This window comes from Dermacentor silvarum, chromosome 9 (assembly GCF_013339745.2).
Source record: "Dermacentor silvarum isolate Dsil-2018 chromosome 9, BIME_Dsil_1.4, whole genome shotgun sequence".
Lineage (NCBI taxonomy): Eukaryota > Metazoa > Arthropoda > Arachnida > Ixodida > Ixodidae > Dermacentor > Dermacentor silvarum.
The window spans coordinates 94,582,515-94,602,088 of NC_051162.1; the positions used below are offsets into that span (position 1 = coordinate 94,582,515).

Genomic DNA, 19,574 nt, shown 5'->3' on the forward strand with positions numbered 1-19,574 from the left:
TTTTTTTCTCCAGCCTTGCGTGAAACGTCCGAGATTGCGTTTATCTGCGAGCTACCGCCATTGACGGCGCACTGTGGACGCATGATACACAGCGCTACTGCCATTGCTTTTGAGGGCTGCCGCTGGCGCGTCCACCCCGCTGTTTTAGCGAAGAGATAAACGCGTCGCTTCGTGAGCATCTGCGCGTCCGCCCGACATCTATAGGTCTGCGCTAAATTACTTGACTCTATAGGTCGCGTCGTCCGATAGATATCGGAACTTTCATTTTTCAAGCGTAAGGCACACATAGTTCAACCGACATAAGGACCGGATAATCCCGCACCCCGGGTTGCCTGTCTTTGACATTTTCAAATTCCGTCGTGTTGTCGAATTTGATTTTTATCCAATCGGCTCAAAACGAGTTCATTTTTTTTTGAGCTGATCAGAGAAGCCAGAGCTGCGAAGACGGCGGCTTCGACAATATGGAGCAATTTAGATGTGTCCAGAATAAAACCCGCCGTTGAAAAAGTTTAACCACCACCGCCACCGTCACCTCGATGCGTGCATATCTCGTATGAAAATATTTGAACCTGTGTTGGTCGCACTATTTCTTAACGCTACTGGTCTTCCTCATTTTTCATCATTCCTTTGTACACCAGCTGTTAAGTGAGACCTTCTCCTGTAGCACTCGAATGCCAAACACTGGCATTGTGTCTTTATGCTGCGCTATAATAATCGTCATCGTCATCACCATATCGAACTGCAGTAAGAATGCACCTTCCAGTGATCTCCGGTTAACTCTTGTCCTGAGTCATCGGACTTTACCATTCTGTGGCTGTAATTTTCCCTACGTGTTTGAAAATTGTAGGTTTTAACGTTCCGAAGCATCTTACGGGACCATGAGACGTCGATGGGGAGCCTCCGGAAAGATGGATGCTATGAGAGTCCCCTTTGAAACGGGTCAGTGGGCTGCACCACCAATCTCTTGTTCTTATTATGCCTAATGTCCTACCCATTGGTCCTACCTACCTAGAGTAGCAAAGTAGGTATAGGGTGCCTCGATGTCCCACTCCCCCGCCGGCTGGGGTGCATGGAGGGCATCGAGGCACCCTATAAATAGCAAAACTGTAGGGCCATCTAGTGACACTTTGTCCAACTACAACGCGTCAGAAACATTTTTGCTTCTGCGTGAGTGTTTTCGTCGAAGGAAAATGGTGAAAAGACTGGCAAGTTAACGATTACGTCGCTACCGACGCGTCGCACCAGCATATATCCCGAACATGCCAAGTCAATGCATTATTAGCTCTGTGTGCTCTCTGGTTACGCTCTGCGTCGCTACCAGCATTGTTGCTGCCGTACACCTCTCTGATAACCCGGCATTTAGCAAACGCTGATACGTTTACGGAAAAACTCTATATATATGACTCCGCTTCACTGCACGTAACTTCGTAGACAGAGCGCGGTCGCCGCAAAATACACACGCATGGCGGTCTGCGACTGCAGGGGAGACAGATTGCGAATCCCAGCCGCCGCGACACTGAGGCAGTAAAACGCTGCAGCTGCAGAGAGGAGAGAGAGAGAGAGAGAAATACGACAGTATACTAAAGACAGCAAAGTGGCGCGCGTCGCGACACAGTTGCGTAATCAACGCCGATACAGACATAAATATTTGAGACGCATCGCTCAGTCGCGCATGGTGGTATGTACTATAGTGGTGTGTGGAGATTTAAACGCTCACACACACACATACATACACATACATGCACATACATGCACACACACTGACGTAACTTCGAAGTAGTAAAAATGCACGTACAATAATGAGACTTAGAAGCTGCCAGGCGTCTCCGGCGATGGACCCCTGGCAGCCTAGCCCCGGGCACCAACAGCCATAACCGCCGGACAAATAAAGTTTATTCCTATCCTATCCTTAGCAGCTGTAAAGGATGGGGAACACTTATAAGACATTTTAATTTGATAGTTAAGCAACACGTCGTGGTAACTCCGTGGCCGTTGCGTTGCTGGGCGTTTGCGAGCCGGGCCTTGGCGGCCGCATGGTGTTGCAATGCAAGAAAAAAAAAGAACGCTCGTTTACCGTGCATTACGTGCACGTTAAGTAACCTAATTAAACCGGGGCCATCCATTACGGCGTGCCTCGTGATCGTTTCCGCACGGAAGAACTCAGAATCCATTTTTTAAACAGCGGAGCTGTTCTTAGTCGAGCGTGCGCCGTCGATGACGGCGCCGTCACGCAGGAGCAGAGCCGGAGAGGTCACGTGACCCACTCGCCGGGAGGAGAGGAGCCGACCAATCGGAACGCGCGCCGGGGAGGAGGAGGAGAGGCGCCGGGGTATAATAGCAGGTGCTTTGCGCCGCGCGCTCTTCGCACGATGGAAGCCGTTCGGCGCGGGCGGCGTCCATCGGCTGCGATTGTCGCATACGTTTTTTTTTTTTCGCTGCGCTAGTCTTCGTTTTAGACCGAAGGAACGACCACATCTCCGCTGTTTCAACAGATTTCACTTCGTGGAACAGGCTGCATTTATTATAGTAAAGCTACTCTTGAAATGCCGGCGCTGGTGTCATCGATTTTACCGAGACAACACGACAGAGCAATATTTGCTCACGTTATGTAGATCAGTGATGACCGGTGCTTATCAAAATAATAAAAAAACGAGAGTGATTCACTGTTCTCTTTTTTTTTTCTTTTTGCGGTCGGCATTTGGCGGCCGCAGCTATCAGAGCGAGCCAGCGTATCATGATGTCATAACAGAACCAACTCTTGGGTACCAAAAGTGATGGTAGTTAGCAGAAACAAATATTACATTAAATAGCTTAGGGCGCTCCGACGTATGCCAGTATTTTTTCTATACTTTACAAGGCTGGGACCTTCATATCTAACGCAAAAAAAAGAAAAGACACCCGAAAACATTATTTCAGTATACTACTTTTAAGAGAGAGAGAGAAAAAAAACTTTATTTTCATATGTTGGGTGGTAAAGGTCACTTCCAATGCATAACTTACGCCCGCCGCATCCAGACTAACCGAGTAGAAGTTTTTATAGTACATTCGACTGGCTCCTACCCCGCTCCATGCTTGGTTTGAAGCGTCGCGGAGCCTTCTCGAGAATGGAGTCATAGAAAGGCTACCCCAGCCAAACGTCCAAATGAACGTCCGAATGAACCAGGCGGACGTGAACCAGCCGAGTGCAATCCGCATCGCGAGAGCGCTCCATGGAACGCTCTAAAACGACACGTCGAATGCACCATTACATTAGTGGGCGGAAGTGAACCTTAGGTTCCGTTTCCGTAAGCCCACCTGGGTCCCAGAAAATCCCAAGTAGACTTCAAGTCCCTGGGCACGCAAGCCGTTTACGCCCCTTAGCTATAAGCTCTCTATATGTACAGGTTGTTCTAGCTAGCTGTTCAAGGAAGAAAAAGTATGTATTTAAAGAACACTGTGCCAGATATAATTTTAAAGCCTACTTTTACATATATACCTATGACGACGCTGTTACCTATGTTACGCTGTCGTCATATATACCTATGACGACCGAACATTGCAGGTATCATAATTTTATCTTGCACCGTGTCTTTCAAAATATTTTTTTCCCCTGCATTGAACAGTTTGGCTAACCTTAAAGCTTGGACACACGGTATAGTATCGCCGCCTCGTATACTGAGGCGGCGATTCGATGGGGCACCGCCAGACCTATACTGTCGCTGTGATTCACGGTTCGCTTGACGAATCACGCGAACGCATGCAGCTCTCCCAACTGTCGTGCGTATTTAACTAACTCTATAGCAAGCATTGAAGTGCCCTGCACTCAGCTATTCGTACACGTGCACGCTGCCCGGCGCAGCAGCTGCTGGCGGCACTCGACGTGGAGCTCGGGCTCCGGCCTGTCTGCAAAAAAAAAAAAAAAAAAAAGAAAGAAAAAAAAAGAGAGAAAGGGGGAAAAAAGAAAGAGGCAGCTGCGAGACGCGTTGCTCGTCGTGAAACAGCTGGACGCTTGTCTCCGTTTCTTTCTCCGCTTTCATCCTTTTGCACGGCCTTCAAGTTTCCACAGTCTTTCGCTCTGCTATTTGAGTGCAAGCTTTATGCTCGATTAGTTCGCTGACCGAAACTTCCCGAGACGAGTGACCGACAGGCCGTTGTTTTTTTTAAGACGCTGTCAAAGTCGATTGTAGTACGTTCACTGCTTTCTGCCCGCTAAACGCGCGAAATGAGGAGAGACAATGCTTGGCCGATGGATATAGGGCAACGTGCGCACTTGTCGCAGCTGCGAAATAAACATTGTAGCAAGTCGCCTCTTACACGGAACGGGCTTATTCCACATATGGCCGTGATAACTGTTGGCCGCGCGATCGCTGCGATGTAGATGTTCACAGCAATATATAGCTGGGTCATTAAACGCGTGCGCGCCCGTATCGCGGCCCTCGAGAGCCGCTCGATCGAAATCGGCAGCCGGTGAAGTACGTCCTGGAACGATTTCCAAAGAAAGGTGTCTATTAGTGCTTGCCGATATCCGTCACGCCGGCTGTCCGGGTTGAACGGAGGAGGGAAGTGAGTCCGGTCTCTCGAAAACCGGTTATCCGGATTTCAAGAAACCGATATTCAGGATATCCGGTTTAAGTAACCGGTTAGCCGGATATTCGGTCGCGAATATTTGGTGTTTAAAAAAGGAAAGGTAAGGATGCTAACCACAGCGGATATCGGGTTTGCAAGAGCGGTTGCAAAAATAACTACAAATATAAGAATACAAGAGAGAAAGGTAATTTCGGCAGAAGTACAGGAGAACAAATATCCGGTTATCCGAATATCCGGATGCTATTAACCGACCAACCGACCGAATAACAGATCACTCCGGTTACCCGGTTTTCAAATTCGAATAACCGTTGAATCGAATAACCGGATAACCCGTTTTTCCGCAAGAACGGTTTGATATTGCTGCACAAATGTCTATAATATTTTATCCTATCGCACCGTATGGGCAACCAGCGCTGAAACTTCCCGTGTCGAGAGCAGCGCCATATCACATAGCCTATATAGCATATATCGAGCGGTGGAAACAGTATAGCACAGGCTTCGATTTCGTGTCACCAGTTTCACCGCTCAATCTTTACGCGCACATGTGTCCAGATTCTGGTCTGACTGGGAACCGGCGTTATATAATACTACATGGCTCTCAAATAGAACACTTATATATGAGTAGGACGCTTGCAAAACCCTTGTAAAAAATATAAGATTTTCATGTAAGATATAAAGTGATATCACAAATTTGTCCGCATATAGAATGCTCTAAGGAATGCAGTTTACAGAATTGCGATATCTGTGCAGAGCTACGAATTTGTAAAATTCGTGCTTTTATTTTTTTTCAAGCTTACCAATTTTTGAAAAGTGCTGCTAAAAAATTGGAGGACGCTTAAGCTTCGCCTTTAAGAGTAGAACGCGATAGCGCTATCGGGACCCGTTCGCATCGCATCGTTCGCATACGGCAAGTAGGCTTCATTCACTGCAACACTGAACGTGGGAAAGCCAGCTTACAAAGACCAAGCTTACACCGATCCCCTAAAGTCGGCTTCAATTTTAAACAGAAATGCATTGCTGGAAAGACGTTTTCCAGGGTCTTATATTAAAATGTGAAGGCCCTAGCACCTTTTTTATTATATTATTAATTGTTTGCTATTGCCCGACGCGCGCGCGTGTGCAAAACGCATAAGGCAGGTGAAGTCACAATTTGACCTGCCGAGGATGCGAGTGCCATCTGGATATCATTTTCGCAAGTAAACTACCCGAGCTCGCAGCTGTAGGTCAGGTAGAAATGCTGGAAAAGTGGTTTGTGTTTGAGTTTCCAAGTAACAGAATTATGTTTTCTCGTACATTCAAATTACAATCCGACGCCACCTTGTCTGTAGGTTGTGGTTAAGTCGTACTGTACGATTTTTCTGACGGATTTCACTTTGAGAAATTCAATTGTTTTTCACCAACACCTTGCACCACGTGGAGAGCCTGCGCGGTCGGGGTGGTTGGGGATGATTTTCTCCGCCATGGACACTGACATCGCACGTCGATGCCGCATTTTCTGCGACACGCCCCCCCCCCCCCCCCTTTAACGCTATCGCGTTAAAGAATTCAAATATAAATAAAATTCCTTAAATAAAATTTCCGCTTCCAGCAGTCAACGCCCAGTGGTTGTCTCCGAAAAGCGTTTCTGGGTTTTAAATGTATTTGAAAAGGCGGCATCGGAGTTGGGCCCGAGCTAACGCTTGCTCTTAAGAGAACTTAACGACCGTTGTCGTACCAAATGTTATTCAAAGAACAGCTTGCAACGCAACCTGCGTCGGAGTCCCACATTGTCACTTTTAAACATAATTATCATCAGTTATAACGTAAAAGTTACCCTGCGTATAGCTCACTCGAATAGACAACAATTTCATTGCATGTTGATCTTAGCCAGGTCGTCCGTGATTTTTGTTTCTCACGTTGCGTTTTACCGGCTCCACCTTGGAAGTCAGACAGCTACATGTTTGTATGACTGCAGCGGTGAAAGGGGCTGACTGCCTGGTCCAGAAACACAGCCTCTGTAGCGGTTGCATGGCCAGATCACAGTGAACTACATACACCCTAACCAGGCCGTCGGTGATGAATCGTCCCTAAGAACAGTCAGCAAACAGATGCTTAGTACTTCCGAAGGCTTTAAGAACTCGCTTACGTACAGCTTCGCTGCCTCTGACGGCATGGTCCAGAAACGCAGCCTGCGTTGGGACCCCGAATTGGCCGTATGGCCAGGCTACAGTGAACTACACGCTAACCAGGCCGTCGGGGATGAATCGTTACTAACACAGTCAGCAAGCGGGCGCTTGGTACTTCCGAAGGTTGTAAGAACTCGCTTACGTACAGCTTCGCTGCCTTTGATGTATCCCTCGCTCACATCGGCATTCGTCTGCGAATAATTTTTTTTTTTTTTTTTTTTACGAAGACAACGTGCGTTTCGAAGCCGCAATCTCGTTACCCGACCCAGTGGCACAGCCGCGCAGTACCTATATTGCTGCGTGCGCCAATCTTCGTTGCAGCATGCCGTGGACCCAAAGCACTCAGTCCTGCATCGGAATGACGTCAGAACGTCAGCGCCAGCTCCGTATATACAAATACGTACGTGCGTCGACAGCAGTCCTTGAGCTGACCTCTCCGTGTATGGGCAGGTAACCGATATGCCGCAATGCGAGGCAGACCCTGCCAGTATCCGTCGTAGCGAACAGACACGCAATACACCCGAGCTTGATTTCCGGTGACAGCTAGCGCCGTACGAAGCCCCCACTGTGACGTATAACGTTACGCGCCCACGTGACAGCGTCTTCTCGGTCTAGGTGCCTTCTAAGGGTGTCAGTCAGTAAGGCGAATCCTCTATTTCCTGTTGATACGCGTTGCGGTCATAGATTTTCATATACGATCGAGCATCGATAAAGCTGTCTGTGGCAACAAGCTGTCGCGATACCACGAGAATAAACTAAATCAAGTGATTCGGCGGTGAATTTGACAGCGAAAACTCAATGAGATTAGGGGAAGCGGATCAGTTTGACAAGGCATGTAATGCTTATAGTTCATAACCGGTGGTCCGCTGGAGGAGGTAAACGCAGTCGATTACGGCAGATAATCACTAGGTTGTGTGATTAAATAAGGTATTTCGCTGGTACAGGGTGAACTATAAGCTGGCCCAAGACAGACGTATAATTAGAGATCGTTGGACCTGCAGTGGACGTACGATGGGCTGGCGATCATGATGATCATGACCCCAAATGAAGGAGGTATCTTGAGGTCACTGACCAAGTACGGAATATGGAATTATTGACACTGTGCAGGATACTAAATCTAGAAGGTTGAGTTTTCGGTACGGTTACAGGTTCGTTGTTCGGATTGTTAACTTGGTCAGTTTGACTTGATCGGAGCAACTTTAATTTCTACATTTGATCACGACGCCTTTGCGGGGGAAGTTTCGGCGAATCATTGGCCTAGGGGAACACTGTAATTTGCAGTCGCTCTCAGTATTTATTACTTTCAATAGCAATAATAAATAGGCATATACAGAAATATGGGATACATGCAGAGACTGGATCGGTACCTCCAGTACGTAGTAGCAAGAACGTAATAAAATAAATAACATTTACATCAAATTTTGCATGTAAAATTATAACTTCATAACCCCCCATCAGAATATTCGAAAACAAACTTCACGTGTAAAAAATAAATGATCAACTGCGGTAGACTATCAACCAAAATTCGAAGCTCACAAATTTAAGAAATAAATGTTAGCTCTGCTGAATGCAAGACGTAATGACAAATTAAAAAAAAAGCATGATAAGGGCGAAAGAAAAATTTATGTCACGCCTCATACCGAATTTGCTGTGTCTGAAAGAATGAAGCGGTAATGGTGACTAGGCATATATGCCGGATATAAAACCATAGCGTGAAACGAAATGTTCAGTTGGAAACTGCTTGTCACACATACAGAGGTCTCAAATTTGATCCAACACGTCGCTACGCTCCTCATAAGTTCCACTGAATAAGCGAAACTTTTTGCACGTAGGTTCCGCTTACTTAGTAGAGCCTGTGCCGAACCAGATTAAAAGTGCTTAATATCGTTGCTTGGAAACCGATTGGGCGTTACCTCTGATATTCCTCACGGGTGTACATTGACCTTAGTTGAGCTCGCCATGATCTTGGCTTGATGACGTTTTTGCGGTTTCGTTTAGCGTTCCTCAAGTATTTGCTTTTTGTTCGCATAACAGTTTTCTTAAGGCGATAAAAGGTGTCTATCTTTGAAGTTCAGGTTATGAGACGCTTCAGTTTTATGAATAGCTGACCATTGTTCAGTATGTACTGTTGGCGCCAAAGCACGGCAGGATTTTAAGAATAACGGCAGCAGTTTCTCGCGCTTTTAGTCGCCGCTGGTGGTATGTATCGATACATATTGGACGATGTACTCAGCAGATGCTTTTGGACAGTTGAACGATTGCATGTATGGGTTCAGATATTGTCAGATAATTTGTGAGGACGAAGTCAGGTTCAAGCAAGAGATCAATGAGCATAGAGTTGCTTCTGCTGATGCTGATGCTGTAATAGGAACTGACTCAAAGGAGGCAATCGCCTTTGCACTATTATACTTTAGAACGCCATGCAATGCGCATGCGCTCTTGTCACACGTGAAGGGTCGTGTTACTTACTGCTCATAAGGACTGCACAGCACTTCGAAGTAGCTGAACCCACCAAGAGGCATTGAGTAAACTCACCTGAAAGGGCGTGTTAATTAAGGCATATGAAGCACATTTGTCCTGCTAATTAAATATCGCTGATTAGTATAGTTGTATGGTTCTTTAGGAGTAACTGCAATTAGATTATTTATGCATATATATATGAAGCTTTGGTCAGCACGTTCCACTTAGACTACAAAACATGACCTCAGAATACTGTTAAACGTGTGGTGCCACCACAGGCAAATGAATAAATAACTAAGTTATATATATATATATATATATATATATATATATATATATATATATATATATGGGTTATGTTACAGACCAGGAAGCGTTCGTACGCGTGCCAGTTCGCATGTTGCTTGTACACGACCCGCCAGCCAGACCACGGCGTGACTCATCACAAACTGACAGCGCACTTTTTGCTTTTCATTATTTTGTTTCTTTTGCCGTTGCACCTGTATAACCCATTCGGGACTGGTTTCCGCTCGTGCGCTTTGCATGCACGCCCACGTTCAAACGCCTATGTCCTCTCGTGTCCGATCATTTTCTTCATTTGAGGGTCTCCGGCATTCAATCACACTCGAAGCGCAGCCAGTCACGTGGTCCGCCGTTCGGCGTGCTGACCACTGACGAGCCACGCTTGACCGGAGCCGTAAACCGGTCTCACAAAGCGCCACTCCAGGCGAACGAAAAAAAAAAAAATCGCCATTCAGATGGACTGTTTTGCCCGGACTGTAAGGGCCGACGCCTCGTCCCTGAGCAGGCGTCTGCTCTGCATGCTGAGGCGTCTGCTTCGTCTGCTCATAAAAGTCGTCTGCTTATCAGAAAAAAAAAAAGAAAATGTTTATACAATACAATAAGACCGCGAGTCGTATGCTTCATTATGCGGTGGGATTGTGGGCAGCTGTCAAAAGCGACAGCGCAGCGCCGTTTTCGAAGAAGCCGGTTCCACGGCTTTGCTGCAGCTTCGAACCCTTCGGTCACTGCTGGCTTGGCTTGGCTGTTGTCGTGCCAAGAAAGCAAAAGAAGAAAGAAATAAACGAACGGGGGTTGCCTCGCCGCCTTCGCCGTTGTCTGCGAGACGCCGTAGCAGACGATGCCGCGCCCGACAGGTCGACCTTCCCGCTCTCCAAAGTCTTTCGGGGCGCCGTGAGATCCGTGAGGCGTGGATTCGAGGGGCAAAACAAAGAAAGGAGGATGGTTGTGGCCGCCTTGGATCCACCGAGATTAGGAGGATGTATAGGAGAAAGAATAAACGCATCTACAAGAGACAGCCAGGGAGATTAGAAGGGGGGGAGGTTGAAGGCGGTAGGCCCACACACCTGAAGGAAGGCGTATAGCAGACGAGCAGACGCACATCATCACCGCCACTGGCAGACGTCGTCTGCTCTTTCCACGTCTGGTCGCAGTGGAGGATCTGTGCCAAAAGTTATTTCAGAAAACCGTCTTCTGCGTGGCGGAGTTGCAGACGGCGTCGAGCTCCTGCTTCGTCGATGGACCAGGTGCAAAAAGCGACGGGGCCTTTGAAGCGGTGCTAGAGGGAAATAACGAAAGACGCAACACAGTCTATAAGGCTGAGAGGTGGTGTATTCCATATTGTGTGTGTGAGAAAAGGGGACGCCGTTTGCGTTGCCAGTGTGTCAGTCCAATGTACGCACTTAGCGGTACATACAGGGCACGGAGGAAGATTATTTTCTTGCTCCGTGATACAGTGTACACACAGCTAAGCTGTACGTATTCCCGTGGAAACCTCGTTTTGCCTCGGCACGAGCTTTATTTCGCGTATATCTTGGCCTAGTAAGCGACGCAGTAGAATGAATGAATGAGCGGTTTATTTATTTCTGTAGACACATACAGAAAAACGAAGCGAAGCTAAAGGCCATTCGGCCTGATGGGGCTTCGCTACGAGGTAACATAAGTGACATTAGAACATACAAAAATGAAATTTAGCATACAGTGCTATTCAATCCAACGTGACACGAATATAAGGAACAGCAAAAGCATATAAACATTAACAACGGAGAAAGTATATTGGCAACAACATCTTTGTGGCGCGACATTTCCATACAAAAAGAAAAGTAATAAAAGAAGTGGAAAAACATGTAAATGGAAAACCAGGATTATAAACCAATAGATCTGAGCATTAGATAGACCTTCGATCCCTAACTTACGAGTACGCTGGCCCTAGGGAGTCTACATGCAAACGCTGTAACAGCGCTTGAATGTAGGCTCCCTAGCTGGCCCGCATCGAAGTTTTTTTCAACGAATAACGCTTGTAATCAGTCAGTAATTCATTCAGTCATTCAATAGATCAATGTCTAGGCTGAACACAATATATACGCACAGCACACACAAACGCGTACGCAACACACACGCAACACAAACACACCTGCGCGCTCACTAACACACAAACACATTCGCAACAAACTGACGCACAAGACAGACACAAAGTTACGCGCTGACAGTCAGTCGCTCGTTGAGCCCCACGCAGATGGTTGGGGTAATGAAGCAAGAGGAAAAGCTTCAAGCAGCGCAAACGCAGCAACGTCAACCGGCCCACACTTCTCAGGGCTGATTAGGTGTGACGACAGCGACCTGCGAAACACTCACTCGTGTCTCCGTGCGCGCGTGTGATGCATGTGCGCATGTATCAACCGCGCTGCCTCCCCCCCCCCCCCCCCCCCCCCCCTGGAAGGTTTAAACGCCGACTTTCGCGATACGGGCTGTGACACCACGATTACAACGGCGACAACTACAGTAGCTTGGTCGTTCTGGGAGAGAGCGCAGAGCAGACACTTTAGATGCGAAGCATCTTGTGCTCGGGGCTATGTCCCTCCCTGAATCCGCCGTGCGGCGTCCACACCCGCACTGCGCAGGCGCATCCTCCTCCCCCTCCTCTCCTTGTCTCATCTCTCCTTTCGGCATTCCTCCTCTCCTCTCCGACGCTCCTCTCCTCCCCGGATTGCGCAAGGAATGCCAACACCTACGACTCCGTGCGCGATAATGTGAGGCAGCTTAGGTTAGATGCGCGACGGTAGGCGCCCCAGAGGCACGGCAACAATCACCAACGCCGCGCACGTTCGGTGCGAACGCGGGCAAAACGCCGACGGCGTCGACAACAGTTCTGCGCGTTGCTGGTGCTGCTGCATGTCCAAGTTTATACAGCTGATAAAACTACCTTGAGTCGACCCCATGGCTGCTTCGCATACTACTCAGGGTTCCCCTACGGGAAGATGGTGTGATTTTTTATGTATATATTTATTTTTCTTGTTGTGGCGACTGAGTAATGCTGGCGGCTGCAACCAGCAGCAAAGTTCCATTATGGACAGTTGTGCCCTTCACCGTAAAATGTCTGTGCTGCAATTATGACCGCTGACTGAATTAAATAAGATAAAAGCAGTGGTTCAACCAATCAGTCACTCAATTAATCAATCAATGAATGAATCAATCAATCAATTGGTTTAGCCAAAGCTTTTCTTGGTCTAGTCGGTCTAACACCAAAAACCGTATACCGTTGACATGACGGACGCAACGAAGGTCTCAGGACGAACGCTACGACAAACGTTGACTGGGGTCACCCTTTTTTAATGTTCACCCGTTTGGTGTTCGCTACAGTTATTGCTTCATTCAATCAATCACTCGATGAATGAATCAATTAATGCAACGTTTTTTTTTTTCTCACGCAGCACTGCTGACCTTCGTCAACTGCTGGGACGTCAAGTGGTCGACGCGTGTGCAAGATTTCTTCACCTACGGCAAGCTGATTGCCCTGGCCACAATCATCATCACCGGAGTTGTGCAGCTCTGCTACGGTGAGTCGAAGGTCACGTGCATTCAGTTGCCGATCACATGACAAAGATGGCGGCGCGGCATTACAGTGCCTAGAATATACTTACTAAAGTGGAAAGCACTGCTAATAGTTTCAAATCTCATTTTGATATGATATATGTGCTGGAACGAAAAATCTTAGGAATAACGTTAAGAGACAGGAAGAGAGCGGTGTGGATCAGAGAACAAACGGGGATAGCCGATATTCTAGTTGACATTAAGCGGAAGAAATGGAGCTGGGCAGGCCATGTAATGCGTAGGATGGATAACCTGTGGACCATTAGGGTTACAGAATGGATACCAAGAGAAGCGAAGCGCAGTCGAGGTCGGCAGAAAACCAGATGGGATGATGAAGTTAGGAAATTTGCAGGCGCAAATTGGAATACGCTAGCGCAAGACAGGGGTAATTGGAGATCGCAGGGAGAGGCCTTCGTCCTGCAGTAGACATTAATATAGGCTGATGATGATGATGATGATGATGTGCTGGAATAAGTTCAATGAACAGGGTGCTAGCACAAGCATAAAACAACTCAATGATTTTTACAAACGCGCAGTGTTACATATAAAACACGGCTCTTTTCAAGAAGAAGTGCAATGATGCAATACAGCCGAGCTCACACAACGAAAAAAAATCAACAAATCAATGAATATTTCAGTTAATCCATCAATTTCCTTTAATACAAGAAAAATGTTGCAGTTTCACCCGAAACGCGAAGCATCAATTGCGATAGCAAATTAGTAGAGAGCTATACGGAGTAAGGATAGTAGTTTTATCAGCTGTATAAACTTAGACATGCAGCAGCACCAGCAACGCGCAGAACTGTTGTCGATGCCGTTGGCGTTTTGCCCGCGTTCGCACCGAACGCGCGCGGCGTTGGTGACTGTGCCGGTGCCTCTGGGGACGGCTCGGAGGTTTTCGACGAGATCAGAACGGGACACTCGTCGAGCAGCGTCCGAAGTCTTTACCACCTTCTTGCCTCGCAACGTTTTATTGCGATAGCAATTATATGGAGACTCCAAAACGGATTTCTGCCGTCGCCGTCGCCGTGAGGTTCCGTATTACGTCAGCGGCGATGAAATCGTCGCCACGCGCCGTATGCTGTATGTGCGAGTGAAAGCGCGTGAGGGACGCGCTCTTTCACGGGGAGCGAACGCGCGGCGGAGAGCAAACGCGCGTTCTGCGCCGTGCTCCCTGATTTGATTGATTGATTAACTTTTATTTGATTGATTGAACAACTTTCTGAAGGGCTATAGAATTAGGCGTGTCTTTCCTCCTTTACAATCACCATATATACAGAGCAAACGCGACTTCTTCCGTTGCGCGAAAGGCCGTGGGCGGACGCGGGACGGAGGGAGGGGAGGCGACGTTCAGTTGCGGCACCAAATACCTATTTGTATATATATAAAAAAAACGCTGCGAGGCGAGAAGGTGGTAAAGACTTCCGACGCTGCTCGACGAGTGTCCCGTTCTGATCTCGTCGAAAACCTCCGAGTCGTCCCCAGAGGCACCGGCACAGTCACCAACGCCGCGCGCGTTCGGTGCGAACGCGGGCAAAACGCTTCTGCGTAGTTCTGGTGCTGCTGTATGTCCAAGTTTATAAGCTGATAAAACTACTATCCTTACTCCGTATAGCTCTCTACTAATTTGCTATCGCAATTGATGCTTCGCCTTTCGGGTGAAACTGCGACAATTTTTTATATAAATACACATTTGGTGCCGCAGCTAAACGACGCCTCCCCTCCCTCCCGTCCCCCCACGGCCTTTCGCGCTACGGAAGAAGTCGCGTTTGCTTCCTATATATGGTGATTGTAAAGGAGGAAAGAGACGCTTAATTCTGCCGCCTTTCAGGGAGCACGGCGCAGAACGCGCGTTCTTCTATCCGAGGTGCGTTCGCTCCCCGTGAAAGCGCGCGTCCCTCGCGCCCTTTCACTCGCACATAAAGCATACGGCGCGCGGCGAGGATTTCATCGCCGTTTGACGTCATACGGAACCTCACGGCTACGCCGACGGCAGAAATCCGCTTTGAGTGTCCATATAACTGCTATAGCAATATAAAGAAACTTTACGGCATTAGAAACGTGTGCTGAAAGCCACATATGCGTTACAAAGCTTTAGGAGTAACTGGTGGGGTTATCTTAGCCGTTATTACTTGAGCGCATTCAAGAATTAGCTTGGGTGGCGAGGCTAAATTTTTAAGCTGCGTAGACGAAGGCGAAAAAATAAGGAAAATATGCACGGGCGTCTGACGCTACCCTAACTAACATTCGCAACTATAACGTTCAGTGAAAAACATATGCAACGAATGAGTCAGCAGTTTCACGGCATACTTGTCTCCTAACTACAGGGAGGTGGGCGAAGCGGTGCTGTATAGTTTGTAGCTTATCGGCTTTAAAGCTAAAAGCTTGTATAACAAACATGTACTGTTAAGCATAAGCCACTTCCAGATCTATGGTGACTGCTGAATATCCTCACCAAATTTTGCTCAGAAAAAAAAATGCTTATTGATAGCGACAAATATCAGACGCGCGCATCAAATGATTTACGGTACACCTGAACAGAATCGAAACATTCGGCAGATATCTGCCAGGTTGGGGATAACTGAATTAAAGAAAAGGAAAACTCAAACCAAATTTATTTTTGTTGGAGTTACCAGCACAGAATACGGCAAAGCATGACAAAAAAAATTACAGGACACAAAAGAAAACACGACAATGATTCCTTTTACGGCAGTTTTACTTCTTTCGCGTTGTATCTGAATAGCGTAATAAAAATGTCGCCGAATGATACGACTATGGAGAAATGATCCTTATGCGCACCAGGAGGCGGGAGACCTGCCGTACGATTATGGTATATTAGTGGAAATGATGGAGAAAGATAAAAATAAAAAAAAGAAAGAAACGACAGGGCTGTCGTAAAACGTGACCCTGTAGCATTTTATGACGGTCCTAGTGGGACAGCATCAATATACTGTTAGATAAGCACTAACTGGAATCACCAAAATCCTCAAGTGTACACTGCGAGTTTGTACTGTACGCCATAACGTTTTGAAAATGAAAAGAAAGAAAGGAGTGGAAGAAAGGAATCGAGATTTCGAACTGACGTAACCAACTTGTCGCAGAGAAAGTATGCCCTCGCTCTAAACTCGGTGCCATTTTTAAGGGTGACGTTTCACATTCCCAACCGTAATCGGCGCTTTTTGCCTTAAGTATAATGACCATACGCCCTAAATAACAGCAATTTGCCCAACGCAGCGCGAATGCGAGCTGTAAGTGACGTCAACCGGAGTTATATAAGCGGGGATTGAAAGAGAGATAGCCATGTTGTTTCGACAAGGGGGACTTGTCATATTCAGTTACCCATAAATAACTGCCAGTTTTTGCCCGAACGATACGAAGCATTGAAAGCGATGGCAAAGTTTAGCGTTACGCCGAAGGCGTCTCCGAAAGCTGTCGCGATGAGAGGAGGCATCGTATTTCAATGGTGCACGAGAGAGAGAGAGTGATTGCGAAGAGGAAGAGGCGCTATTTTCTGCAACCATTTAGGGAACACGAGAAAGAAAATGGTCGGCGTTTGACGGCGCCCAGAGAAAGCGTTTGATATGACCTTGACGCTTACAGCCCGTTCCGCTTAGACCAGTGTAGACCAGCTTAGCCCAGTGTAGACGGGGCGGTATGTACCCTGCTCCGCCGCAGGAACAACTCTAATGTGCGCGTGAGCACAAATAACGCTCGTGCCGGCAACGGGAGTTACGTATATGCACGCGATCTTGCGCGCGACAGCGACGCGATGGAGATGGCTGTCGCGGCCGCTCGTCGCCTACAAGTCGTACCGCATGCGAGCGACGAGACGAGCGACGACTTTGAGCGACGTCTCCCCGGTGTTGCCGGTATGAGGGCTGCAAATACTCGCCGAAACTGGCGTGACGCGTGCGTTATTAATCTAAGCTGATGTGTTTTAGTGTAAAGAGCAGCGTAAATATTTCTAAAGGTCTTGCACTATACGTTATTATCCTTGCACGTATCAAAATCTAGTCGTTTGCTCGTTCCGTGCGACAATCGGTAGTGCTTGACTGATGTATATCCAGTTCCGGCTTCGCGCTATTGGCTAGTCGCTCGTATAGCACTTCCGGGCGACGAGCGACGAATTCTAGATTTCTAGAACCGAGCGATCGAGCGAAAAGACCGAGCGATCTGTTCGCGAGACGGTCCGTTTCGTCGCTCGAAGCCGTCGCTCGTCGCCGTCGCCGTCGCGCACAAAATCGCTCTCATGCGGTTTGGGCTTTATTAGAACGCTGCCCTGGCATGGCTCCGGCAGAGGGGATTCAATGGAGCGTGACGGTGCGTCCATGCAATTGGCTTCGTCGCTTTTGCAGCCGAAAAAAAGCACTGCGCTTCTCGGCCCTTCTATAACCTTCCACGCGCTTCACGCGCATGCGCGTGGATACCGTGACAGCACGACACGCCAACGACTAAACAAACAGCGAAAACGATCACCCTTCTTAAGAGTTGCTGCGCTTATATAGAGTCTATACACCGGTGTACGTGCTTGCGTGTGAGTGACTGGGGACTTCATCGACATCTCTATATAGCTTTCGTAACGCGTCACAGGGCACTGGAGGAAGGGAGCCAGGGGCTCGCCGTAAATCACATCGCTGGCAGGTGCCGTCGAAGCCAGCAGCTGCGTGAAACGCAGTTCGTGCCAAATGGCTCGAATACGGGCGGTGATCGTCGTCGCTTGAACGTGCACTGATGACTACAGGTCGCCATGTACCGTTCCCGACGTCTGACACGGAGCCGTTAAAGGCACACTGACGAAGGTTACTAGAACAGTTGGGACATGTACTGCATCCTGTGACTACGAAAGCTCTGTAGACTTTCTGCACACTTTCTTTATCCTGTGACTACGGGAACTATGCCGGAAGTCAGCAGAAAGATGCGCACCAATTGGTACCAGGGAGGTGACGGAGGGCTGCGGAAAGGCTGTTTGCGTGTTTTTTGCGCGCCAAAGTGGCATATTGTATGTAGAATTTCTGCCGAAAGACAACAGTGTTTTTCTAAAGGGCAGGTAATGGGCTTCTTAACACAATTTTAATTCATTTGGTGCAAGCAAATAATTGGTGCAAGAATTAAGTGCTGGTTATACTAGTATAGAGAATGAAGGCGGGAACTTTCCTATTCCTGAATTTTGCCCAGAAGTCTCAGCGTCAGTACGTCAGCGTGACGTCGCAGCTTCCAAAAGCATTGTTCTCGTATTCCGGCCATTCTGACGCAGAAAAATTGCTCGAGCCTTGTTAGGTTGAGTTTTTATTCTTTTAGAATGGAAAGTAGAGTCCTTCCTTATACCGATAAACAATTAAATGGACCCGAGTAGCCGCTGGAAAAATCGCTATGACGTCACGGCGACCTGTTGCGGCAACTATACACGGTGGTGCCGCCACCACTATTTCGATTTTGCGTCTTTTTCTGGCCTATCAACTAAGCCTTTCCTCAAGCTGAGAGTGACCGCGCACTTTGCTATTTCAGAAACGTTTCACAAGTACAGCTTAACTTACTATAGTATTTTCGAAGGCTTGCAAAACAGGACACGTTGGAACGCACACATAGTATATATAGCAATGCACAGATAACAAAACACACAGTCTCGTCTTTCTGGGTCGACTGTTTCCTATGTGTTTCCTGCACACTGCTTCCTTAGTTAACATTAGAGATTTTAACATTAGCCGGGGCCTGGTGGTCCCGGGTTTGAGTCCCGGACCATGACGAATTTTTCTTCAACTGCGAAGCTTTCCTTTCGAGGAACCCGTATGGGTTTCCTTTGTAGAAATTGCTACGATTGGGTGGATGTCTCATTTTCCATTTTAATTAGAGATGTGTGAATGCTCGAATATTCGAAATTTCGAATACGAATCGAATAGTGTGTGCTATTCGATTCGTATTTGAGCCAAGGATTTCCGAGTAGGTGTTGTCGAATATTCGTTTCGGTTCGTATAGGAAGGATAATAACACTTATCGGAGTTCACAGGAAAAAGCCAGATGCAAGTGGGGACCGTTTCGAATGATTCTGATCTAGGGGATCCTAGACTAAGGGTGCCTAAAGTCCCCAGATAAAACAAGTCTTATCTAGGCACCTCAAGCGTACCTCGATAGCAGGGCCGCCGTTCGGAAAGAAGCGGTACTATCGAGGCAGCCTAGCTGTGGCAGGCTGTCCAGAGAGACCTATTTCTGAGCGAAAGCATATGTTATAATTAAATTCCGCTCAATGATTTCTAGCCATTAAACAAGGATGTCTCGCGTTTAGGCAGTCTACGAATATGTTTTCACGCCTTAGGCAAAGCAATTTATTGCGTATTTGTACCATCTCTCCATGTTCGCGCCCCTTAACACGATGGGTTGTGCTGTATCGTATTACACTTTCCTCCTTCGACACCCGGTGGCGAGCTGTTCCTGTGTTTTATTACTGTTAGTGTCATGGTGTGCGAGATACGACCGGCTTCCCAGTTGCTTCTTATT

General features: G+C 47.5%; 1 protein-coding gene across 1 annotated transcript in view; it reads left to right on the forward strand.

Annotated features, from left to right (window-relative positions):
• LOC119463371 (large neutral amino acids transporter small subunit 2-like) overlaps positions 1 to 19,574 on the forward strand; it is a 127,228-nt gene that overhangs the window by 83,370 nt on the left and 24,284 nt on the right. The window contains exon 3 of the mRNA XM_037724192.2: positions 12,923 to 13,048. Coding sequence (XP_037580120.1) covers positions 12,923 to 13,048 — 126 coding nt within the window. The remainder of the gene's footprint in view (positions 1 to 12,922; positions 13,049 to 19,574) is intronic.